Below are 26840 nucleotides of genomic sequence, written 5' to 3'. Positions count from 1 at the left end.
TCTACAATCTGTCACAATATTCCAAACCCTCAATGTTTTCATATAAGAGATCATACCTCTTGGATTTGTGTCCATTTCACCAGATGTTAGGCCAATAAGATTTGGACGTTGCATTGGAGTCCTTGAAAAGAACTGTCGATATTGAGATCTACCAGTACTAGTAATACTAGGGGCTTCTGGATTATAGCCATCTGGTTCATATGTATCTATTAGAAGAGAAAGAGAGAAAGAAAAATAAGAAATTTCCTTATTTAAAAACAACGAATTTTAATTTATAAAGTTATATCCTGCCTTCCATATAATGTCATTCTCAAATCAATTAACAATCAACTGTAAGGTGAAACTGTTTTTTCTATTAAAACATGAAAGCACATCAATAAAAACCAAACAATTCATCATGTAAAAACTATTTCAGTAAAATGTTTAGGGCTCAAAAACCTGGCAAGATACGTTTTGAGTTGTAATGCAACTTATTCCCTTAATTTTTGCATCAACATCCCTGGTTGAGATCTATGTAAGATGCCTACAGGAGGACATGCATCTAGAATAGATGGAAATGGATGTTCCTGACATATTGCTAAAGAACATGGAGATGCATCAAGCACACAAGATAAGAAAGGAATGAAGTTTTTTTTCTTTCTTTCCTGCACCTTCTAATTTTTCTTGCTTCCAGCGTCTTGAGAGATGACATTTTTTGAGTGAAGGAACTGGGATGGATCAACCTTGCAGGACTGAATCAAGTACACAGATGAAGAGGACGGCAATCCTTCAAATAACCTATGCCATGTTAATGTTAAGAACTACAGTTCATTTCATCAGATGTAAATTATATTTTGTCATGCAAAACATGGCCCTCAGTAGAGAAATGGGAGACAATTATTTCCCATTTGCAGTTAGTAAACATGGATATATTCTGTGAGATGCAGAAAATAATATTTGCTTACGTTCTGATACTGAATACAGTAGGCTTTGGGGTAGTGGAGGAGGTAGCCTTGCCCCCATTGGTGCAAGGCTGGGCACTGTAGTTGTTCCTGGCTGGTCACGGCTATTAATTAAACTGGATTGAGATGAAGGAGGTCCTGGAATAAAACAGAAATGGTAGTCAGGCCACTTAAACAATTTTTATATGTGATGTCCCTTCATGAATATAGTAAGGCATTTGCAGTAGGAGTATAGGAATTAACTCATTTTTTCTGTAAAATAAATCAAATATTGGACCAAATTAGCTACCTAACACAACTCAAAGAAAATCAGTACACACGTGCTCCTAGTGAGTGGCCAAAAAGACAGTGTTACAGTAACTGCAGTGAATGGGAAACCTAATAACATCCCACAATCCAGATAGCTCAGACTATGGTTCTAGTAACCAAACCATTTCCAAAGGTAGTCACTTGCAAAATTCTTTCCCTTTGCAGATATTATCTACAGACTCTTCTGTCCTTAGTAATGGATGAGAACATCACCTGAGTCTCAGTTTTTTAAACTTAATTCTCAAATGTTCAGAGACTATGCTTTAAATTTTGTAATTGCTTTAGCAGTATTAGTTGATCTCCCATTCATTACTAACAACAGACAATGCACTTGGTGTCTTAGAAATTATTTTGCAGCAGCCCTGACCCAAAAGTGTAGCCAGGATTTTGATAAATATGAAATATCCATCAAGCTCCAAGCTTTTGTCTTAGACTTCAACAATGCACTTTTATCTGTGTATCATCTGTAAGAGTACTATATCTATATCAATAAGAGATAACATTTATTTTTTGGGCCACAACTTTACATATGTATATGCTTATGTGTGTACACACATAAGCATATACACACAAGACGGACAGATAGATAGTCTTTTGGGGTTTTTAATATATAGGTAGTCCTCAATTTATAATCATTTGTTTTGTGACCATATTAAATTACAAGGGCACCGAAAAAAATAAATTTACAACCAGTACTCACAACCATTGCAGCATTCTCATGGTTATATGATCTACAGCACATGCTTGGTAACTGACATACATTTACAAGTGCTGCAGCATCCTGTGCTCATGTGTTTGTCATCTGTAACCTTCCCAGCCAGCTTCCGACAAGTAAAGCCAATCGGGGAAGCATTTGCTTAACAACCATGTGATTCACTTAACTGCATGATTCACTTTACAACTATGGCAAAAAAGGTCATAAAATTGGGCACAACTCATTTAAAAACCACTTTGCTTAACAATGCAAATTCTGGTCCCAACGGTGGTTGCTGAGGTCTACCTGTACTATGTTCCATTGTTTCCATTTGGCATTGTTACTATTATACATAACAGACTATTTTACAAAAAAAAAATAACTTACTTGGTATGGGGATTCTAACAAGTGGTGGTGGCCGAGGATGTAACTGTGGGCCTGGCATTCTCATGTTGTGGGTTGGGCCTTGGGTTGGGGGCATCAGCATTCCAGGTGGAGGAAGTCCTGGAGGTGGTGGCGGGAAAGGGATCATGCTGGGCAGAGATACTTCATCTACAACTAGTGGGTCATTTCCATGATCAAACTGACAAAGATCACCAAGTACACAAAATCCTCGTTCTATTAAGAAAGAAAGAAAAATCACATAAAATCATTATCCATTATACTGATAACTAATGCTTCATTATACTGTAGTACCCACTCATTATACAAAAAAAATGAGGCTTTGTTAAAGACTTTTTATACTAATGAAAGTATCTGTTATGTACTGCAATGGACAATGACATTGCATGGTCGATTTCACATGAAAATAAGCATCGGTCTTAAATCACCTTGATAAAACTGCAATCCTTTTGAATATTTTTCTTTATGAAGCAGGCGTGTCAAACAGGCGGCCCGCGGGCCGGATGAGGCCCCCCCCAGCCACGTCCACCCTGGCTCTGCAAAAGCAAAAAAAGTCCCGATACGTCCCACGATGCAATCGGGTTTGACACCCGTGCTATAAAGGAACCATTGTTCTAGAACAGGCATGTCAAACTGCCGGCCTGCAGGCCTGATGTGTCACACCAAAACCGTGCCCACCCCACTGCCGGCAATGGGGAAAAAGTAGCGATACGTCACGCAACGTCGTGAGTTTGATATACCTATTCTAGAATAAATAAAGAAGCTACTGGGGAGACAAAATCAAACAATAATCTTCTGAAAAAAAGGTTTTTAGCATACTCTATGTCTTTTTCAATAATATTTAGATTAATACATTAAAATATTATTTGACATGAATATTAATCAAAACATAGAGCATATCTATGAGTGCAGACTGTAAGCACTGTGTAGAGCAGGGGTAGGCAACCTTGGGTCTTTTATAACTCGTGGACTTCAACTCCCGGAATTCCTGAGCCAGCATTGCTCAGCTTGGAAACCTCTCTCTTTTCCCTTAGCATGGCTGGCTCAGGAATTCTGGGAGTTGAAGTCTACGAGTCATAAAAGAGCTAAGGTTGCCTATCCCTGGCGTAGAGAATCAGCAACATGGGACACTTTTTATTTCTCCCTATTGGTCTTTTCCAAATCAATCTCAAAAAAACGAGAAATGGGAGATATTATCCCATCTTATACTCTCTTTTTGAGTGGCTGTGTAGTTTAGGCCCACATGGAGAAACATGACAGCAAAAAAATGGTAGCATGGATTTAGGCCCATTGAGGGCATTTTGTTTACAATTCTCAACCTTGAAATAGCCATTTCTTATTCAATTAAATATAAAAACCATGTCACCGAAGTAAAATGAAATTAATCATAGAAGTGTACATATGATCTATATGATGCTAGTCTCATTTATATCATGTTTTGAAAATGCTGCGTGAAGCTGAAAGAAGAACAAGCAGAAGCCTCAGTTACCATCATAATCTCGACACCGCCTTTTTGGTGGAATATTCCTGCCAAAGGAATTAGGTGCGGAATGATTGCCATAGTAATTTGACCAGCTTTCTGTGGTATTTTCAGGATGGTGAGCAGGTGCAATCACAGTAACAGCACTAGGAATACACTGGGCTCCAGTGGAATACTGTTCAGCTGAATTTATGGAAGACAAAGACACAGGGTTGTATGAACTCTCCATGTCACTTCTTTCACACTTGAATTTGGCTCGTTCTCTGTGATCTGTTTGAAAATTCACAATAAGTTTAGATAAATTTACCCTCTCTTCCACAGCTCTTTTGAGACATGATTCTGCATAAAAATTAACTTATGGTATAGTAATCTATTATTGTTCAAGTAAAATCTTCAAATAGTGCTAAAATCACACTTTTGACAGTAGGAAAACTGTATAATTAGGTCCACTGCAGAGAGTTTATTGACTTTTTCCCAGAAAACTGTGACCTTACAAAAAATGGTTTAGATTTTTTTTTTCTAAAATACCATTTTATCATATAACATAAATGTAATTTATAGGAGCAGAGATTACTTAAAAATAAATAACACACATCCACTTCTTTCAGTAGAGGTATAATTGAGAACAGCAACATCAAGCAGTAGGCAAAGAATAACAGAAAGCACCGATCCATTAAAATATACCTTAGAACAAATTTAATAATTTCCTGGATTAAGACATTTTACGAAACATTTATTAAAAGCATGTTTTTAATTTGTTTTCACATAACGTCTTGGATATAATAGCAACTCACCAATATTTCTGCCAGCATCCCTGTCTTTGTTTGTATCTTGGTCTTTGCTTTTACCTCTACTGCGGCTCCGACTTCGACTTAGCCCTCTGCTTTTACTACGACTCTTACTTCTTCCCCTTCGCCAGTCATATTTGTCTCTATATAAGTCATTCCTATCATAGTATCTATCGTAGTCTCTCCATTTGCCATCATCTCTTTTTCTTTCTCTGGTTCTATTTAAAAATCCAAAACAAAAAATTAAGAATAGGATTTTCGAATAACCTAAAATGTTCATAGCATTAAAATGTAATAATAAGATAAGCTGTAGTGATAACATTTTTTTTTAATAAAAACTATGTGTTGACATCTAAGCTTAGAGAAAAAAAATAATAAAAAAGAGATAGCAGATGTAATCAATTTTAACTACTAGAGTGACTAGAAGTTCAGTATGCCTGATAGATGCACTGTTCTAAACACAAATGACTCTGAAAGTTTCTTGAGCTGGTAAAGATTGTAATATTTAATGTCAATCAAATGTATCAGTACAGATGAAAAAAATATTCTTGCTAAGCACCATTTGAATCAGTGACTAGAGCTGATCAAATACTGCAAATGAATCATATTTTACTTAATCAGAGTGTATAGCAAGACCATCTGAAAATAAAGATGATATATACTTTCAATTATGAATAAACACAAACCTTTGTTCATTAGAATCTGAACGATTTTTCTGCGGGCTAGTGTATTTCTTCTTTTTGTTCTCTCGCTCTTCTTCAAAAGATTCCTGAAATGTCTAACAACAAAGATGAAAATTATTAAATAAACCCCAATGATATGGGAGACACAAAACAAAATAACACAGATTGACCTAACAATAAACAACAGATGCTAGCTATGCTGACTCAGGAATTCTGGGAATTGAAGTCCATGAGTCATAAAAGAGCCTAGGTTGCCTACCCCTGTGCTAGCCCAAAGGTGCTTTTTCAAAAGGCAACAGGACTTCCTTTTTTTCCCCTTGAAGATGTTTCGCTTCTCATCCAAGAAGCTTCTTCAGTTTTTGGATAAGAAGCGAAATGTCTCCAAGGAAAAATAAGTGGCATGGGGGGGGGAAGGGAAGATTGGGGGGGAAGGAGTAGGTATCCCAGTGTACCTGAAATCCAGGTGTGATAACAGCAGCAGCAAAGAGAAGGAGTATGCTAGGACACTTGGGAAAGGGATTTGCATGGGTTCTTTTTGTTGAGTGGTGCTGTGATTGAATTTAGGTATGGTGGCAGCAGAAATTAAAGAAAGCTTCAGGATGGGACTGGGGCTGGATTTACTAGAAGGAGCAAGCAGGGGTGGTTGAAGAGAAATGTGCACCATCGTTGCCTTATTCATCCAGCAAAAGTGTCTGGAATTTGTCTTGCCTGGCATATGGAATAAGCAAGGGCTGCAACTACCCGGAGCAAATCCAATGAAACCTTAACTCACAATACGTTCTCTGCACAAAAAAGTCATTTTTTTTCTTTCTTGGGTTACTGCTTCAAGTATAAACACTACAAGGGCAAAGAGTGGAACTAAGAATTCATGACACTAGAGTTCTCTATGAAAATAATGGCAAGCGCAAATTTGTTCAGTTTCTGATCTGGAATTTCAAAGAATAATGTTACAGCGTACCTAATTGTTTTTATGGAAATAAGCTGTTGCTAGTTTATAGAACAAGTGCATCAGCCATTAAAATCATGAAATACAAATTTACGATCAAATAGATAGAGATTTAAATTTATATTTTCATTTTTTACTTATTTCAATGCTGGCCCTTAAGACAACACTGCTTTATTCTAACAAACAAATCAGATCCACTGAACAGCACTCAAAAAAGAATCTACGATAGCCTGGTTAACAAATATTTTGATCCTTGTAGCCTTTTAGACTGTGATGGTTTTCTTGTCTGCTTTCAAGAACCATGGGCTCTTCCAAGCAAATTAAAATGAAAACAGTTCACTCCTATGAAACTTTAACTTTCAGACATTGATTTTAATAGTGAAACTGTTAAAAAATGAAAGTTATGTGGAAGCTGGAAGATAAAAAAAAAAAACAACTCTCCTAGACCTGCTACCAAATCGATCCAATCTGAAAATCAGAACTCCAAAATATTGCAAACTCCTTGCTGAAATAAAAACTGAACAGTTTGGTAATCTACGATGGGGGGGGGGGAGGATGGAAGAATGAAGCATTTGAAGAAATCTTTAAAATAAGTAAAATAGAAATGCAAAAGAAAAAATGTTTGACGTAGTGGCTAAAAATACTGGGCTAAGTACCAGGAAACAGTGAATACTAGTCCTATGTTACGCAATGCCACTTTTTAAAATCATGGGCAGAAGACAAAGCAAATCACTTTTGAAAAATATTGCCAAAACCCAGCATGGGCTTCTCTCTGCATACTGTAGTCCAGGGGTGTCATACCGGCGGCCTATGGGCTGGATGCGACACACTCAGGCTATGCCCACCCCGGCTCCGTAAAGGCAAAAAAGACACGATACATCATGCAATGTGATCGAGTTTGACACCTGTGCTGTAGTCATTAGGACTCAAAACTGACTCAAAGGTATAAAATAATAAACAAACAAAAACATCTTGCCAACCATTAAGTACAGTAATGAATCTATTATACTTTCAGCTTGTGGGGCAATCAGTGAATCTGTTCCATCTGCTCCATGTTGAACTTTGCACTCTGTAGACACTGTATCAAGACTGGTTTGCTTAGAGTTTTATTAAGGCTCACTATTTGACTAAACTTTTGCATGCATCTTTACATTTTATTTTTGAACCAAAGACAAGCTTAGAGCTATGTAAAACACCCTTTCAAATGTTATCACTTTATCATCGTGTTCATTTAGGTAATGTCGATATCCAAAGTGACAATTTCAACAGATACTTGTATTTCATTCAGCCTTTCACTATTATGTTCCTTTCAAATGTTTTTAGCGCATACCAACGTGTGGTGAAGTAAGTAAATACATTAAGACAGCCCCATGCTTTTGTACCACTGCTTCTATTCATAGTGTAGTGAACTTTAGAAAATTTTAACCCCCACACTAGAGTTTTAAATTAGTAATTATTCCCTGTGAAAACAGGTAATTTATTAATTTATAAGATCCTTTCTAAGACTCAGTCATAGTGTGCTTCAGATTTTCAATGGAAATTGATTTTGGAGTGTAAATCTTCATAAGTAGAACTACACTTTCTGAACTCTAACAGGGATGGTCTACACCAGTGGTTCTCAACCTGTGGGTCGGGACCCCATTTGGGGTCGAATGACCATTTCATGGGGGTCACCAAACCATGCTGTCCGCCATTTTTTTCCCTTTTCCCTAGCTGTCCTACTCCCTCTTATTGGTGGCCACACCCACTTGGGGGTCACCACAACATGGGGAACTGTATTATGGGGTCACGGTATTAGAAAGGTTGAGAATCACTGGTCTACACAAAATATGTAGCAGACAAGATTTTAGCTACTATATAATATTTTCTTTACATATTTTAAAAAAATGTTTTTGAAAAAAATCAAACATTATTTGATTATGCTCTATCAAATTGGTGACAACTTTTAGCAACCACATAGATATTCTCCATGACAATTTGTCTCTATATTATCCCCAGGAAGTCAGAATTTTTCTTAAATTCAAGTGAAGTTATCCTGATAAATAATTTGATAGTAAAGAACAGAATTTAGGAGACAGAAAAATCACTGTGTGTATATGAGAGAAGAACTATGTGATACATAGATATCATCTGTCACTTGACCTTATCTAAATATAGCAGAGTTTTCAAATGTAATACAGTCTGAGTTAATAAAACATTAATCTTAACACAACATATGTTATTTTCCCAATTACATTTACTCCTAAATAAAATATCCATTGTGTTAGGAAAGTACAATATTTAAAATGGCAGTCCCTGACCTTATAATTAAATAAACAAAATATAAGCTATGAAGCGATTGAAGCACAATGAAAACAAGCTTTGCATTATTCCATACCAACCTCTGAAATGGGAATAACGTTCTTTAACACAGTAGTTAGCATCTAGAATAAAATATGAAATGCTGTATGAAAAATACAAATATAAAATCACATTTAATGTAACACTGAAAACTATTTGACATCACATTAGCTTTTTGTCCTTATGAATCAGTGCATTTTCCCCAAAGATTTAATGATCTTTTAACTACAATTCTTGAATCATCCATTTTACCTTTGACTTTATCTTTTGACAATGTAGGGGTATGCATGAACTGCAAATTCTTTTTTTAATTTGTTGCAGGAAAAGAAGCATACAGAGGCTCAGAGGTCTTGATTCAGCCAAATCACGGCCATGTTCTGGGTTTTATCCAAGAAAAATCTAAAAATATGAGTCTGGTACAACTTCTAGATGGGTAACTGGTATTCAAATAGAAAATGTAATGTACAAACTTATATTAAGCTAAGCAAAACATTTCACATAGGGTGGTGTCCCATGTCTCACTTTCCTTTTCTATGCTGTGTGCCAGCATGCCTGCCTTATATTCCCTATCATCAAATTTAAATTCAAGCATGGCATACCTAACTGGTCTACTCTGCCACCTGTTTCTTTGACCTTCGTAGCTTCTTCCTTCGTCACTGCTGTTTTCTTATTCAACTAGGCCACAGCCTTCAAATGGCTTTCTTTGACTAGTCAATGCCTTCCCCATTTTTCTATCGCTTTTTTTCCCTAGTGCTGGTTTTACTTTTTCATTGTTTTCAAGGTCCATCCATGTTCAGACAAAACACAGGTATTTTGATCCAATATGGACCAACTAATATTGTCTGTTTCATGCATAGGGCAGTCCTTGCAAGAAACCTTTTAGGTATCCCTGATAAATATCTGGAAAGAGTCAAATTAAAATGAAAGCAAATGGTTGAATATCTTCAGAGAATCTTCCATTATAAATAATAGGATATTAAGTGCCTCAACACATCATCATAGTGGCTCCTTATAGAATTCTTCAAACATGGAAATTCCCTTTTATTTCTGAGACCTCCTAAATTTTTCCCCAAAGGAATTAAAAAACAATTTTGTTCAGCAAAAAATAATAATCAACATGGCCACAAACTTTCTTAGGAGTTTAATCCTGACAGGCTCAAGGTTGACTCAGCCTATGAAGTGGTATATAAATCTAAGTGCTATAGCTGTTAGGAAACATAGAACATGCCTAGTTAAGTACAGAATAAGTATCACAATTCTAGCACAACATATTATAAAAAACAAATCTTCCCAATTCAGTTTGGTGTTCCATAAGTTCTTATTGTCTGTCTCCCTTACGTAATTTGTGCAGAAGGCTAATTATCCATGTTCCAACATCAGAAAGGGCAATAAAGCATAGAATAAAATTATGCAACTTCCAGTAGACATTTCTGAAACTTATTTCACATGCATTTCTTTTCAGTATTATCAATGTTAGTTTCATTCACCTAGCATTGTAAGTAATAATAGTATTATCATTAGAAGTAACAAAATTCCTGTTAATTGTAAATTATATAACTTAAAACCTGGTATACATGAATGCATAGGTCTTCCAATTATAGTGTAACATATACATAATTAAATCCTAGGTAATGGGTAACATACTGGGGATTATGCACATGCGGCCATCACTTCTGCAGCCCGGTTCCGAATGGCTCACGGCCCAGAGTTGACTGTGGCTCAGGGGTTGGGGACCCCTGATGTATAGTAAATCAGGTTTCCTTCACAAATGAAAGGAAAACTATATATGAAGTATCAAGTAAAACTAGAATTAGCCAGTACTGTTATATTTATATACCTGGGATTGAATCCCATTACATTTCACTGGGTCTTCTTTCTCAGTGATGTGCTTTGACTTATGCACAACTATCTTAGGGTATGTTCAATGGACATTATTGGGGTGAATTCTGAATGGATTTGCACAGGACTGCTCTAAGTATCAAGGAAATTATATTGAAAAACTTACCATTGCCTCCTCTTTGATTTCTTCTTTTCCTTGATTAGTCTTTAGATCAGGTTTTACTGGTTCATTAGGAACTAAGTAATTCTTAGTATATAGGCTTTCAAATAGTTTGTCAACAAAACCCGATGTTTCTGTGGGAAACAAGCAAGAAAATTAATCACGTTTCTAATGAACCTAACTTTCTAGTTTTGCATTATAGTTGCTTTTTCTCCAGATTAATTCAACCCCAATAAATGAAAGCGCCTTAAACTTATTTTTTCAATAATAGAAACATCACTACTGTACCACACTGTTTCAAACATAAATTGTGATGTGATTGAGACCTGACATTTGAATTTGAAAAATTAAATACTGCATGCTTGCCCTGCCCTTGATTATGCCTAAAATAGTTGTTCAGATTTCAGGTCATATTCTTAAAACTGTATTAAGAATCCACAAGGAGATCATTCTGTCTGCTGAAAAAGATGGTATAAATTTTATTTTAAAACCAGTATAATTTCTTCAAGGCTCTAACTTTATAGCCTATCGAGAAAAAAAAAAAGAATTCATGGGTGCTATAGTGAAATTTTAGGGTTTTTTCCCCCATCGACTTGAGCTGTGGCATATAGGATGCTGACAAATACTTCCCTGCATTTGGGCAAGCTCAGATAAAATCAAATGCCACCAATTTTATTTTAAATAAAAGCATAACTAACATAATCTAGTTTCATTATAAATTCCTAAATTATGCTGGATGATTATCTTTTCTGGAAGAAATAACAAGTCTTAACAATCATACTGGCCTTCCTATATAGCATGGGTAAGGTAGGTTGTTTTCAGTTTGGACCAAATTTGGGAACCGGAGCAAGCAGTGGCTTGCTTCTTTCTACCTTGCTCATCCATGTTAGAGCTGCAGATAGGAAGTAGATACACACTGACATATTATGTCCTGGTCTGTTCTCTAAACTTAGACTAGGCCAGGGGTAGGCAACCTTTTATGACTCGTGGACTTCAACTCCCAGAATTCCTGAGCCAGCTCTACGAGTCATAAAAGAGCCAAGGTTGCCTACCCCTGGACTAGGCCTAGTTCATGCTGGAGCAGTGGTTCTCAACCTGTGGGTCGGGACCCCATTTGGGGTCGAACGACCATTTCACAGGGGTCGCCAAACAACGCAGTCCGCCATTTTTTTCCTCCTTTTCCTTAACTGTGCTACTCCCTTTTATTCTATTGGCTTTTGAAAGCCAACAGAATAGACTCTCTTGAATAAAGTCTAATTCTATTGGCTTTCAAAAGCCAATAGGAATTGTCCAGGCTGTCTCTGCCCTGCTGAGCCCACCAAAAGTCCCATTCTGCAAACGGTGCTGCACCAGTTGAGTAGTCCTCGACTTACGACCGGTTGAGTAGTTCTCGACTTACGACTGGTTGGGGGTCGCAGCATTAAAAAGGTTGAGAACCACTGTGCTGGAGTAAGATGGGCCTTGGCCTGATGAGGAACTATTCTTATAAGAAGCAATGGGATTGCTGCATCTGAACAAAGCTAATATTTTGTGAGCACTTTAATATTTTAATCTGCCAAAATGAGATTTAAATGTTTTTGCCATTGCCATTGAGATTTTTTTAAAAAAACTTTTTGGTCTAGTCTATAGCACTGGGTTCCTCGTAGTCTCCAATCTAAGTAATAATAACTGATTAGCTTTTTAAGATGAGCAAGGCATGAGTACATGCTACAGTACCACTCAGCTGGGGCAAATTTCTCCATGTTTAGCACCAGCAATTTATAGAATGAATCAGACATTTATATTAATTATCTGACAATAGGTGGTGTCAGCTGTAAACAATCACATATATCTTCTCCATGATGATCTGTCTTTAATTTCTTCCAACAAAGGACCCATCACACTGTGACTGAGTCCATCCATCTTGCTGTTGGTTGTCCTCTTCTTCCCTCGCTTTTCATCTTTCTCATCTTTAGAACTTCTCCAGAGAACTAGCTTTTGCCTAATGTACCCCAAAATAGGATAATTTGTTATTGGTCATTTCTGCCTTGAGTGAAAACTCTGGGTTAATTTGTTCGATGTTCCATTTCTTTGTTTTCCAACAACAAAGTTTGAAAGTATTAATATGACACTTTCTTTTACTTGCTCCTTTACATGTGATGGTTGACCCTAAAAAGCAGACTATACTTATTACCTTGATATCTTTGTTATCAATTCTAAAGCTGGTTGTTGCACCTGTTGTCATTAGTTTGGTCTTCTTTATAATTAATTTTAGTCCTATTTTTTTCACTGTGCTCCTTAACTTTTGTTATTAGAGCTTGCAGATCCTTTGCATTTTTAGATATCACAGTAGTGTCATCAGCACAGTGCAGGTTACTGATGTTTCTTCCTCCAGTTTCAAAACACAGTCATCTTCCACTCCTACTCCTCCTTAAGTATATCCAGCATTTAGTTGAATAAATGAGAGAATATACAGCTTTGTCTCACTCGTAGAACCAATCTGTAGCTTCCTGATCTATAAACAGGTTTTCCATGAGAACGAGATATTCTGAGACAGAAATTTATATATTTGCTCTTATTAGTATGTTTTAATCTGCCCAACAAGTGAAGGTCTTTGGGTAAATTATATACTTTAAAATATTTTTAAAAGAAAAGCAACAATGTACTAATAACAATATTTGAAAGTTATAAAATATGTAAGTCATTACCATAATGTCTATTATTTGTAATTCAATTATAATGAAAAAAAAACCTTATATAAATTCATAATACATTATTAATAAAGGTAACTGTACCTTTTTGCAGAAATACATCTAGTTGATCAGCACAGAAAGCCTTCAGTTCTTTCTCTGGCTTGTCTTTTTTCACCAGTGCAACAACATAGTTAGCCAAGGCTGATGGATCAGCATCACATCTGAGGAAAAATACTTTTATTAGCATATAACTTTTAGTGTGAGAAGTCTAACACAAGATGATATATTGCAATAAACTTTTCTGAAGATGCAGCAGCTTATTCACATAGACAAGTCTGGTACAACTTCTAGATGGGTAACTGGTATACAAATAGAAAATGTACAAACTTACATTAAGCTAAGTAAAACATTTCATATAGCAAGCAATGCTCTGTACTAATGAGTTCCAGAGAAACAAAGTCAATGTTACTAAGAATAAAACATTATTAAAAGTAAACTAAAATTTAAATCAGGATAGAATGTAAGATCCAGCTTTTATCATATTTCTGCACACTATACAGTTATTTAGTGTTACCATATCACAGCAAAAGCCACAACATGAATGTTTATGTCCATAAAAATGCCTTTAAAAATGATAAATTAACAAGTCTGTACTTTTTCCATATTATAGGCTCCATATGAAGTTTTCTCCATTAGTATAGGTTTAGCATTTGTATGCATATTATTTTACTGTTATTTCCCCACGGTTCCTGTTTTATAAGACACTGGGGAAAAATGCTTTTACTTTTTGTCTGCCTGATCCTTGGTCAGCCTCATTAGTTTTCTTCAAATACTCTACCTTTTTTTCAGAGATGCATTTTTTTCTATCGTCAAGTTTTTGTTCAGATTCATTTCCTGTTTCTGCTCCTCCTCCCCACATTTACTACAGTCAGTCATCTGGGGACTTCCTGCCATTTATTTTCCTCTCCCTTATATAGCTTTTCTGCATGTCATGTCGTTCTGTGCAAAGATGTCATTCCATCCAAACTAATACCTTTCCTTCCTGGGTGCAGTACTACAAATTGGTTTCAAGAGTAACTGAGCATTAACTGAATTATTATGGTGTTGAACCCATGCACCACCATTAACTTTCAATATTATTATAGATATTATCCAATGCTTAGGAGGAAACAGATATACACTGTCTATAAACAGTAAAATGATCCGAATCATTTGCCCACACTCTTTCTCTTAGTTATTCCTTACAAAAATATCACTCTTAAAATGTCCTAATAATAATTTCCATGGGGCAATTGAAAATATTTCATGTCCTGAAATTCTTTAAAGTAAACCATAAACAGAACTTTATTAATATAAAAATCTTTATGTTATAATAAAAATATGGTCCCAAGAATAACCTAATTTTGGGAGTATATTTTTATTATATCCCAAATATAGGTTGGGAGTATACCCAACAATCCAGTGATGTTTAAGAGACTAAATGATCTGATTTTTAAAATACTAAAATATAAGTTATACTTGACTTTGAAAGTGTTAATCATAAATTAGTAATTACAACTTATGACAGTGTTGTAGAAAGTGATAAGAAAAAGACAAGATCTCTTGCAGACAAATACACCAAGAATAAAATATTTGACATAAAAGCGCTATTTTGCATATTTTGCTGCAAAAGGATGCTGAACACCATTCAATGGCATGTAAGAAGCAAGTTAGTCATAGGTAAAATGTCAGAAGCAAATGTAGTCACAGGTAAAGTTGCATGCAAAAGATCTTAGGGTCAGCTCTAGTTTTCTGCAGGTCTTCAGGAAGTAGAGTCATTGTAAACTTGAAAATCCTGAGGTACAGTAGTATTTTGGCTTAAAACAATTGTAAATTTACCACATAGGAAGTAATACACAAATCTTTCTATACAAAGTTTTTTTGTCCAATCATGTATAATGTTGATTTTGAAATGAAGATTTAAAATGTTGTATGTTGATAGATCCTTGTTTACATAATGATCAGTGTTTTGTTAAATTCCTTTTCTGCCACTGATAAACTAATGAAATAATGTAAACCTAATTCTTCTAAATGTTAACTTAATAGTATATCAAGTTGATTATCCAAAATAGCTTGTCTTGAAAGTAATGCACATATTGCGTTACATATTGATATTTACACATTGTATTAAGCTGTGATATGGTTAGTTTACGGTTCACATGTGAACTCAGATATTGTGGGTTATAAACTATGTTTATTGTATGAGGGAATGAGGCAAGACAGTGAAAAATCACTATGACTTGCCATGATTTTTCATGATGCATATTTCTTTGCATATCTCTAGATATATTCTGTTATGGCTCTAGAGTTCTTTGAATATATTACATGAACTCTACCAACTGGGATCGATTTAATCTACATAATTTACTGCAAGATTCAATGTAGCCATGTTAAAGAAGGAATCTTTGTAGTCATAACTAAGCAAGTAAAATCAATTAATCTTTAAATCTGAGTATGAAAATCTTCATCTAGATCAGGGGTCCCCAACCCCCGGTCTGTGGAATGGCACCGGTCCACAGCAAGCGGGCTGCAAAAACAAGCAAAGCTCCATCCTCAGGATGCAGGCAGTATTCAAAACCACACCCCCTCTGGTCCGCAGAAAAACCTTTCTCCATGGCACCAGGTCCTGGTGCCCAAAAGGTTGGGGACCTCTGATCTAGATGCTTATTGTTGAATAATAAAACATAGGACAGGCTACAGTTGCATGGTAGTATATATTAAGTGCACAATTGAACAGAAAATTTTAGGCACTTAACTGAAGTGCATCTTTTAATGAATCCCAAAGTAGAAAATAAATATGGCAGACGAGAAACTTAAACACCCCTTTGTTTAGTATTCTGTAGATATTTCAACAGAAACAGCAACTTCCAAATATTTCCTATAATCAACTAAGATTCTTCCTGTTCTTGCTTTTAGATATTTTTTCACCAACTCTTCTCTATTGAACTCTTATAGGCAATATTCTTAGGGTTCCTTACATTTTTGAGATCTCCCCAGATTTTAAATAAATAAGTCTGTGGACTGCTCAGGCTATCCTAGAGCCTTTATGTTTTGTATGTTCCAGATCATTGTTTTGCTGAAATAGCCAACCTCTCTGTTTTGGCTTCAGTTTCTTCACTGACTGTGGGACATCAGCTTCTATGATATTTTGATATTAAGTTGAATTCATTCCTCCTTTTACTTGTATAAATATTTCCTTTGCCACTGACTGCCACACAATCCCAAAACATAATAGAGCCATCTTATGTTAATAGCAGCTAAGGTATTCTTTTCTTCAAATGCGTTACTCTTTTTCTTCAAATGTATGTTGTGTGTGAGTTTGTGACCAAGCTGTTAATTTTTTGTTTCATCAGTCCAAACCCCTTTGTTCCAAAATGTTCTAGACCTGTTCAAGTTTCTTTTTGCGTACCTTAGATGATGACTTTTGTGATGAGGTTGGAGAAAAAGTTTCTATCAACTATTCCTTGCAGTATATTCTTGTATAATGAATGTTGTGCTGTGGATAACTTCTCCAGTGCTAGCTAAACTTTTCAGCAGGTAGTTTGTGTTTTGTAGATTTGTCCAGTTCCAGGCAGTTATGGCAGAGATTTGTCTTGATCTTCATGCTAATGTCCCACAGCCAGTGGAGAAAATGAAGCTGAAAAGAAGTTGGATAGTTCAACAGTACAACAATCTGAAACATACTTCCAAATCAATCATGAAGCTCTTAAAGGAGAGAGAAATAAAGGATTTGGAACTGTCTGTACAGTTCCCAGAGTTGAATATTACTGAAAACCTGTGAAGAAAGACCTCAAGTATGCCATTCATGCTAACAGACCCAAGGATTTCTAACCTAGAAGATTTTTTGCAATGAATAGTGGGGGAACCCCCCCCCCAAAGCAACAACAGAAAAACATCTGGATGGTCAGAGGAAATATTGCTATTTCTGCTGAAATAAATATTACAAAATGCTGACTAAAAGAGTGTCCAGACTTTTGTACTTTCCACATTGTTTTTATTTTATATCCGTAAACAAACTGCTTACAAATAGCAAACATGCTCTGAGATTTGCAGCAAGGTGCTGTGCTTAACTGTTACCATAATACAGATTTTATTCTCTTCATTTAAGGATTCATTAAAATGTAAATGACGACCAAAGGTAACTAAACTTTTGTATTCAGCTATAAAAGACAACACTAAATTATGAATACCAAATAGCCTTTCAAATGTGCTTAGAGATTTGGACACATTTGTAATCCTACCATTTTATATGGTATAAAAATTCAAATGGAGACTCCACAGGTTAGTTAGAAATACCAACTGCTTATGTAACAGAATTCAATGTTATTCTACTTCATTTTATTTTTATCTTAGGAAACCAAATCAGCATTCCAGTTTAAGAACTCAATTCATGAGATATCAAAATCACTTAAAGACTGTAAAGTTTGGGATAACATAGTTAAGTATTCAAGGCCAAAAAGTTAATAATTAAAAAAAAATTAGGAATTGAGATAATTTAAGTATATTCTCTTGGAATTTCTACTCATCATTTTAAGTGTGATATAGCACAGTACTCTTTAATGTAACATGTACACTTCAATTTTTTAAGTGTCAGTTTCAAAAAAATCTACATGGTTTGTAGTATAAGCAATAATATGCAATTGAAGTATAACACAACTAATCAGTAAAAATATTTCCCTCTGTCAAAACAAGTGACACAGTAAACAGAAGACACAAATTGTATTCCAAAAAACTTTTCATGAATGTTCTGAAAAGATGTAATAACTGCTATAAGGTAGTAATTTTTTTTTTTGGGGTCAAGTGCTGGACCAAGTAAAATAAAATGTTAAGGATTCAAAACTTAAATGTCAGAATTTTTCAAAGTTATAGACAAAGTGCTTGCATAAAAAAATCAGAATACCTCTTGGTATTATGCTAGTTTACCAATAATATCGAACTTGGTAAAAAAAATATTTCATTATTCTAGTGAGCTGCTTTCTTCTAGTGGTTTTTCTTGTTTACTACTCGACTCAAACCCAAATATAGAGAACGGGTTCGATCGAAGGATGGGCAATGGATTCATTTCTGTGTTTCAATAGTATATGACCCACTGCCCTAAACGTTTTTCACTTCCACGCAGCGCCTCTTATCAGGAGGCTCCCTGTCAAACCCACATTCTCCTCAATACTCTTAAGCCACGATCGGGACGTTTTGTGAACCAAGTAGGCGAGCAGAGAACCCCGCTTTTTGTCCCCGTAGAAACTCAGGCGCTTCATTACTCCCTTCATCCTCACGTGTGTGTGTCTCTCTCTTTCTCTCTCTCTCCCGGTTCCCAGCTTAGACTGTAGCTGTTACTACAATGCCTTCTCCGGCATCTAGGCAGAGGGACCCTCCACGCCACAGGCGGGACCCGCTCCCTCCTTGGGGGGGGGTGTCTTCGGCTTCTCCCGCGCCTCCGGCTTATTAGCCCCAGCTCCTTCCCTCCAGATTCACGCATCCCTTGCGGGCCCCTTCCCAAGCCAGCCCACCCTCCTTCCCCGGTCAAGCCCCATAATCTCCACCTTAAGGTCCCAAGACGTCCCTCACCCTGCGCTCCCTCCCCCCCCCAGGGTGGAAGTGAAGACTACCCCGCCCGCCGCCTGGGGGGGGCTCTCCCGCACCAGCCCGCACTCACATTGGCTCCAATAACTTGGCCAGCCAGGACTTGAGCGCGTCCACGTTCTCTATGATCATGGCGAGGAGGGTCACGGCGGTGCTGCAGTTACACTTAGGGCAACATCCCCCCGCGCTGGACTCCGGCCTCTTCTTCCCTCTCCCGCCAAGTAGTCACTCGCCGCCAGCAGCAACAGCAGTACCTCTCACCCCTCCCCCGTTTCGCCGAGCCTGGGCCTAAGTCAGACCAGGAACTAGCTAACCGAGAGAGCGCAACGTAACCTGCTGGGCATCGGAGAAGGGGCGGGCACCCGGTTTCACAGCGGAGCCAATCCGATGACGGAGCCTCAAGGAAAGTCAGCCAATCGCGCGACAGGAGCCCCGAGCGAAGGGAACCAATCTGAAAGCTGCTGGGAGTACGGTACAGTGGCAAGAGGGGAGGGGGGGTGACACCGGTGGGAGGGCTCAGCAGGTTAGGTCGAGTCAACACGCATTGAATTCTTTGTAAAGAGAGCTGCGAATTTGGGGGAGCCGCTCCTCAAGCGCGGGTCGTTGGAATACGTGAAATCATGTAGCGTAAAAAGTGTGTTTCCGAGCCTTTGCCGAACAGATTCTTACGTACGTTGCACATTAATCGGGCATAGATCGAGTCAGAAATCTGCGTTTTATGCACGGCGTTGTGTTGATTCCACACGAATTTGTATCGAGTTCGCGAACGGTTCTCTTAACTATATGTGTATACTATACATAGAGCCAAACTAAATTACTGAGGCTCAATTGCACAAGGCTACAATCTCGCCTCTCGCAACAATTGTCATACTTGCTAGCATAGGATATACTGTAACTACAAACAATTGTCATAACTACAAGCCTCTAATGAGGTTAAAACTAAGATGAAAGCTGATATGCCATAAATTTAGATCAGTGTTTCTCAACCTTGATAATTTTAAGGCATGTGGACTTCAACTCCCAGAATTCCATAGCCAGCAATGCTGGCTGTGGAATTCTGGGAGTTGAAGTCCACATGCCTTAAAATTGTCAAGGTTGAGAAACACTGATTTAGATCATCTAAATCCCCCAAGAAACGTACTACCTGAGGAAAGCAATATCTAGTAATAATGGTTAACATGCAACATGAAAATATTTATTAAAATATATATGAACTACACACTCATCATGTATAGTATTTACCTACACATGCACAGAAAAGCCATTGTGGTATAATGGTTTAAAGTTTTGGAACAGGATGGGGTAAACAAGTTTAAATCCTCTTTCAGCAAATGGATACCCAATGAATTAGGCCAGTCACTCTTAGCCCAATCTACTTAATTGAGTTCTAGGGGAAAAAAATCAAGAGAAATACAGTATCTAAACACTTTGAATTCCTGGCTATAATGAAATTAACATCAGCAACTGGAAATTTTATTTAAAGATACTACATTTGACTTTCCCCATTTATGCTATTCCTAATATTTATAGTTAAAGTTTAAATGATAAACCATATTTTTTTCCATACAGTGCAGGTTTTATGAATGTTATTTAACAAAATGTTCAAAGCAAAATAATGCAGAATAATTTTATTTTCATTCATCAAAATAGTCAAATTGACAGAAATCAGATCTAGTCACTTGATACAGACCCACATCCCTACATATACGTAGCAAATAAATATTAAATTCTGTCCATCTTGAATATATAACAGAAGGAGGAAGCTTAAGAGTTCACAAGGTTAATGCTGTATGGGATGAAACTATGGCTGAATCTGGATGTTCTGCTACGGATACCATGAAGCCTCCTCCCAGAAGGTAACAAGGAAAACAGGTTGTGAAGAGGATGTGTAGTGTCCCAGATAATCTTGCGGACCCTGCTCAAACAATGCTTCTGTGCTATGTCCTGGATGGGAGGGAGGGAACTGCCAATGATCTTTTCGGCCATTCTCACCACTCTCTGCACCACCTTCCTGTCAGAAGCAGTGATGCCTCCAAACCAGACTGTGATGCTGTATGATAGGATGCTCTCGATTGTCCCCCTGTAGAAAGTGGTCAGGACAGGGGAAGGAAGATGTGCTTTTCTCATGCGACGTAGAAAATGCAGGCGCTGCTGTGCCCGCTTCATCAGTTTCTTGCTGTTGAGTGACCAAGTCAGCCTACTCATTAGCTGCACACCCAAGAATTTGATGCTGGTAACCATCTCCACAGGTGAATCATTAATGCACAGAGAAGTGTGGCTGTGCCTGCCTTTTCTGAAATCAACAATGATCTCTTTGGTTTTTCTGGTATTTAAAACTAGGCTGTTTTCCTTACACCAGTTCACCAACCCCTCAACCTCCTTGCGGTAAGCTTCCACCTTGTCATCCTGAATAAAGCCCACTACTGTTGTATCATCTGCAAACTTCACAATATGGTTGGTGGCAAACCTAGCACAACAGTCATGAGTCAACAGAGTGAACAGCAGCGGACTTAAGACGCAGCCCTGAGAAGAACCTGTGCTCAAGAAAATGGTATTAGAGGTATTTGTTCCAATTCGCACATATTGGGGCCTGTTGGTAAGAAAATCAAGAATCCAGTTGCACAAAGGAGTGTTTAAGCCTAAAAGGCCCAGTTTGTCTACTAGATGCTGGGGAATGATTGTGTTAAACGCCGAACTGAAGTCAACAAACAGCAAACGCACATGAGTATTTCTGTCCTCTAAGTGCTTCAGGCTCAGATGGAGAATGGAAGAAATAGCATCCTCCGTAGAGCAATTTGGTCGGTAGGCAAACTGAAGCGGGTCAAATGCTGGTGGGAGGCTAGATACAATAGTGTCCTTTATCAGCTTCTCAAAGCATTTCATGATGGTGGATGTCAGTGCAACCAGAAGGTAATCATTGAGGCCTGTAATTGTGGACTTTCTTGGCACTGGCAAGATGATGGCTGTCTTAAAACACGATGGGACCACTGCCTGCTGCAATGAGAGGTTGAAAATATCTGTGAGAACACAAGCCTGCTCCTCTGCGCATTTCCTGAGGACACATCCAAGGATATTATCTGGGCCTGCTGCTTTCCGAATGTTAACTGTCTGCAGTGTTTTTCGGACAGAGGTGACATCAAAGCTTGGCACTTGCTCATCAGGATGGGGCACAGCTTTCCTAGCAGGAGTGCTATTTGATGCTTCAAATCTACTAAAAAATGCATTCAGTTTGTTTAGGAAGTCTATGTCATCCTTGCATCTCGATGGAACCACCTTGTAATCCGTAATGGCCTGGATCACTTGCCACATTTGTCTGGTGTTTGTTGGGTCCTGAAAAATTTCTGAATTTTCTGGCAATGGGCTTGCTTTGTACCTTTTATGGCACTTTTCACATTTGCTCTGGCTGTTCTAAGTGCCAGCATGTCACCAGATTTAAAAGCCACATTCTGTGCTTCAGTATCTTGTGGACCTCATAAGTCAGCCACGGTTTTTCATTCGCCCTCACAACAATGTTTTTCAGGACACAGACCTCTTCTATGCACTTTTGGATATATGCAGACACTGTGGTGGCATACTCCTCAACATTTGTATGTTGGTTATCAGTAGCTGCTTCCTTAAACATGCCCCAATCTGTGCACTCAAAGCAGTCTTGTAATGCTTCTATAGCTCCCTCTATCTAAACCCTCACCTGCTTTACTGTAGGTTTCACTCTGACCAATAAAGGTTTATATGCTGGAATAAGCAGCACTGAGAGATGGTCAGAGGGGCCCAGGTGAGGGGATAGCTTCGAAAGCCTTCTTGATGTTGGAATAAGCAAGATCCAGTGTATTGTCCCCTCTGGTTGCAAAGTCCACATATTGATGGAAATGTGGCAGGGTAGCTTTCAAATCCACTTGGCTAAAGTCACCCACTGCAATAAATGCACCCTCTGGGTGAGTAGTTTGTAAGTCACTGATGGTATGGTGGAGAATCTTCAGGACCTCTTCTCTGTTTGCATCAGGGGGGGTATACACAACTGTGATAATGGTAGCAGAGAATTCTCTAGGTAGATAGAAGGTGCAGGACAGTATAGCAAAAATAATATTGCTTATGTAATAGTAAATACTATTACAGTAAATACTGATTTCAATGGGGTTTATGTCCTAATAATTTTGAATTTTTAACTGCATATAAGTACAAATGCAAAAAAGCCATCTTCTATTTCTTTAGTGTGTGCAAGGTTTAGAGAAAAATTATTTTAAATAAAAACTGTGAAGAAACATCAATATTGTATTATACTGTTTTTTTTCTAGAAATACCTATATTTATCCTGTTAATTTTTTGTCATCAATACTATATTTTAATTTATTTCTTTTTCCTGTGAACAAGGGCATGTTATTTAATAAAAATATGCTCTGCCTCACAGGCAATTTTGAAAGCTTGTATATGCTTTTAACAAGAGATGGCTTAATAAAATACTTTATCTCTTGAAATGCTTTTCTGTGTGAGAAACATTGCAATATGATGACATCAAATTGAACATCAAGTAGCTTCTTGGATATATTATAACTCTTGCATACTTAGCAAACTTTCAGAAACAAATATTGGATAGTTTGTCAGTGAGCCTCACATAGAACTACAGTGCATGCAACTTATTTTTGTTCCTGCAAAATGCATTCCTTTGGCATGCATTTTAGAATCAAGTCCTAAAGGACTCATAATCCAACCAATTTGAATATCCAAATTATAATTAGTTACATTTATTTTACGGCTGGAAGGCATTTTTTTTCAGTATGAAGAAAAGTATTGCAGGTTTTAAAAACAATTAAAAGAATGCAAACAGAATCAGCCCTGATTACATTTGCAATTTTGCAACAGCTTTTGAAAAGGTATACAAATTATATCACTTCCATTCCTTCCGCTTCACTTATGACATCAAATATACACAAACATAACATCAGAAAGATTGAAATTAAGATTTGGATACTTCCATTGGTGAGCATCGATACGTTTCAGCCTCTCGGTGCACTATGGGAAACATAGTATTCAATTCCAGGACCTCGTGGTTTGTGGAAAAATCCTACGCGACAAGCACTTATATATAATGTTTGGTTTTTAGAGCGAAATTGTAGTTCAGTTGGCGGGTACCACGCGTTGCATTAGCTCTGTGCAAACTCAACATCCCAAAAGTCTTTGCGAGGGAACCGCCTCCATCTTTTATTTGAAATGCATTGTGGGAGAATCGGCGGCGTGGAGCAGGGGCGTATAAGCTGCAGGTTGAAGTCTTTCAGACTATCGAGGAGCGATGACGGTGAATATCGGTGATAGCGTTGCCTGGATTGATTTTAGGTGGCTGACTAGCTAGCAGCTAGCACGAGTAGGGATCGGAGGATGATTTGTCCTGTCCACAGAAAAAAGCAGAAAAGGGGCGAATAGGCCTTCCCCCCTTCCTTCCTATGCTGTCATTTTATCGAGATGCACCAGAGCTGTGACGCGTCCCTTCACTTAGAAAGGGGCTTGTTGGAATAACCGGAGTTAAATTCCACGCGGTAAACTAATACTAAATAAGCAGAATTGTGGGGCTGTTTTCGACGGGTAGCATAAAGTGGTGCTTTGTGAGAATTGTCCGAAACCTCTGCATTTTTTGCAAGACATCTGGTTGGGGAAGGTTGACCTAATGGAGAATTCTCGTTCTTTCTTGGTATATATTTCAATTCCTATATTGAATTGAATTGCTGACTGGGGATTAAGGGAATTGAGTGCCTTTATGACGTCTAGGTGAGTAAGGTTGTCCTGTGCTGGAGGCATAATTAAAAGAGATAAAAATACATGAAATTTCATTTCAAACATTTCCAGTTGCTTATTGTATGATACCAGCTTTTTTTTTTTTTTTTGCCCGGTTTACTTTTGCTTGGATTTGTTTGGATTAACTGGATTACTTTCTGGTAAATATCTCATTTACAGACTTTACAAAAGAAGGGTCCTTTGCACAAGTCACTAGGAAACCTTGTCCAATTAGCTTTAAATTATACAGTCAAGTGAGGAAGGACCTCTGTTGAGGGGGGGGGAAGAGTTCCTTTTTTTTTTTTTTGAAACTTACAGGTATGAGATTTCTACCTTAAAATTTAAAGAACACTTCTGGCGACTTTAAGAATTTGGATTATGCTGTTGTTGGTACATACCAGTAAGATGTTTTGCTTTTACATAATATTAGTTTTACGAGTACTATAGTAAATTTCACTCAAATTTCAGAATGAGACATTGATAGCTTTATCCTAAGTGTGATTACCTGATTAACGAAAATAATAGTTTTTGAGATACTTTGTTTTGGTTGTTTTTGCTCCTGCTGAGTTTGTCTTATTTACCTGCTATATTGGTTAGTTAGCTGTTTTGTTTTGATTGTAAATTGCTGTTTAGTCAAAAGGGAGAAATAAATATAATTTTATAAATTCATATTGCATTTTAGGAGTCACTGGAGTTGTCATGTAAATTTCCAACTGATGTGCTGATTGTGAACGTAATACTTTTTTGACTTTGCCTTTTGGTTCAGTAGATAGTAATATGACTAGTGGTACTTTGGGGCTTTTCTGCTTCATTAATTAAGAACAACTGCCAGATTCATATTCAGCTTGCATAACATCTTGGGTTGTTATTTATATTTACTAACGACAATTGCATATCTCCAGTTTTCATGCAGAATGGAACAGGGTATCAGAAATTGAGTAATTTATCTCAAAATGTGAAATACATTTTCCTTTTTTAAAAGAACTTTCCTTTTAGTCTAATACAAGTTGTCCCAACTCAGGACAACTGAGCACTCACTCATTCAGCAACCATTCAAAGTTACAGTGGTGTTGAAAAAACCCCTTACAGTTGGTCCTCAAAGTTGTGGCCTTTGCAACATCCCCACAGTCAGGTGATTGCAATTTGGGTGCTTGGCAACTAGTGCACATTTATGACATTTGCAGCATCCTGCTGACATTGGATCACCATTTACAACCTTCACAGCTGATTTCCAACAAGCAGAGTCAGTGGGGAAGCTGGCAAGAAGTCCCAAGTCAGTTATGATATTGTATTTAATGATCTTGGGTGATTCACTTAATGACTGCAGCAGGAACAGATGTCATAACTGACATAATTGTAACATGCTGTTTAATTTTATGTCGATATCTCTTAACAAGAATTGCCATTCCCAATTGTGTTGGTAAGTGAGGACTAGCTGCATACACTTAACACCGTAAATGCTATTAAATCTCTGCTCAAATATTAAAATAGTGCAGCTTACAATTGAGTAAATATGAAAATATGATCATTTTTCATATTTTCACTTTTTAGATAATTGGGACTTGCATTATCCAACCAGTGGTTAAGGTATACATCTCCAACTAATATATAGTAGATTATTTTTAAAATGTGACAAGAATTAAAATGAATTACTGAACGGGCACAACTTGCTCTTTTGCAGGCTTAAATTTCTTAACAAAATAAATAAATCTGAACTCATATGAAAAGGAGGGTAGTAATTTTATTTTATTGATAATATTTTTAAGTTCATAATATTTTTGAAATTTTTATAAGAGATAGTACCTGGTAATATTGTAGCTGAGTTAATATTCAGGATGTATGTTATATTTGTGTGCAAATTCTGGCACAATAACAGTACAACATTGTGCTATTTATACTAATATAAATTATATTATTTAAGATAATCACACTAATTAGGGATTATTTTTTCTTTTAAGGAACGGAAAGGGACAGCTAAAGTTGACTTCTTGAAAAAAATAGAAGAGGAGATCCAACAGAAATGGCATAATGAAAGAGCATTTGAAGTTAATGCAGAAGATGCGGCAAGTCACAAAAGGTGAGAATGCTCATTTCACATGTAGCTTGAGAATTTCAATATTCGAGTAAATTTTAAATCTAATGGGATTTTTAAAAAAATACTAGCTATGTATTAACTTTTGTATTTAGGTTTGAAGATATAATAG

The 26840-nt window shown here is 37.1% G+C and overlaps 2 protein-coding genes across 6 annotated transcripts in view; one reads left to right on the top strand and one right to left on the bottom strand.

Moving 5' to 3' along the window:
- RBM27 (RNA binding motif protein 27) overlaps nt 1-19244 on the bottom strand; it is a 38289-nt gene extending 19045 nt beyond the window's left edge. Inside the window, exons 1-12 of one of the 4 annotated variants that reach the window (XM_039351662.1) lie at nt 18947-19243; nt 16703-16930; nt 13357-13475; nt 10589-10716; nt 8625-8666; nt 5301-5392; nt 4621-4832; nt 3836-4096; nt 2775-2882; nt 2332-2562; nt 945-1079; nt 57-206 (exon numbers count right to left, since the gene is read on the bottom strand). In XM_039351662.1, coding sequence (XP_039207596.1) covers nt 57-206; nt 945-1079; nt 2332-2562; nt 2775-2882; nt 3836-4096; nt 4621-4832; nt 5301-5392; nt 8625-8666; nt 10589-10591 — 1234 coding nt within the window. In that variant the 5' untranslated portion in view covers nt 10592-10716; nt 13357-13475; nt 16703-16930; nt 18947-19243. Of the gene's footprint in view, nt 1-56; nt 207-944; nt 1080-2331; nt 2563-2774; nt 2883-3835; nt 4097-4620; nt 4833-5300; nt 5393-8624; nt 8667-10588; nt 10717-13356; nt 13476-16702; nt 16931-18946 lie in introns of all 4 variants that reach the window. The other 3 variants (XM_039351645.1, XM_039351636.1, XM_039351652.1) reach the window with 3 other exon arrangements.
- Nucleotides 19245-24057: 4813 nt separating this feature from the next.
- The window catches only part of LARS1 (leucyl-tRNA synthetase 1), a 56203-nt gene continuing 53420 nt past the window's right edge, over nt 24058-26840 (top strand). Inside the window, exons 1-2 of one of the 2 annotated variants that reach the window (XM_039351615.1) lie at nt 24058-24163; nt 26595-26713. In XM_039351615.1, the coding sequence (XP_039207549.1) occupies nt 24158-24163; nt 26595-26713 (125 nt within the window). In that variant the 5' untranslated portion in view covers nt 24058-24157. Of the gene's footprint in view, nt 24164-24207; nt 24402-26594; nt 26714-26840 lie in introns of those variants that run through there. The other variant, XM_039351623.1, reaches the window with a different exon arrangement.

Source organism: Crotalus tigris, unplaced genomic scaffold, assembly GCF_016545835.1.
Source record: "Crotalus tigris isolate CLP2741 ecotype Arizona unplaced genomic scaffold, ASM1654583v1 scf7180000017568.12009008, whole genome shotgun sequence".
Lineage (NCBI taxonomy): Eukaryota > Metazoa > Chordata > Lepidosauria > Squamata > Viperidae > Crotalus > Crotalus tigris.
This window is presented reverse-complemented; position numbering and strand designations above follow the sequence as displayed.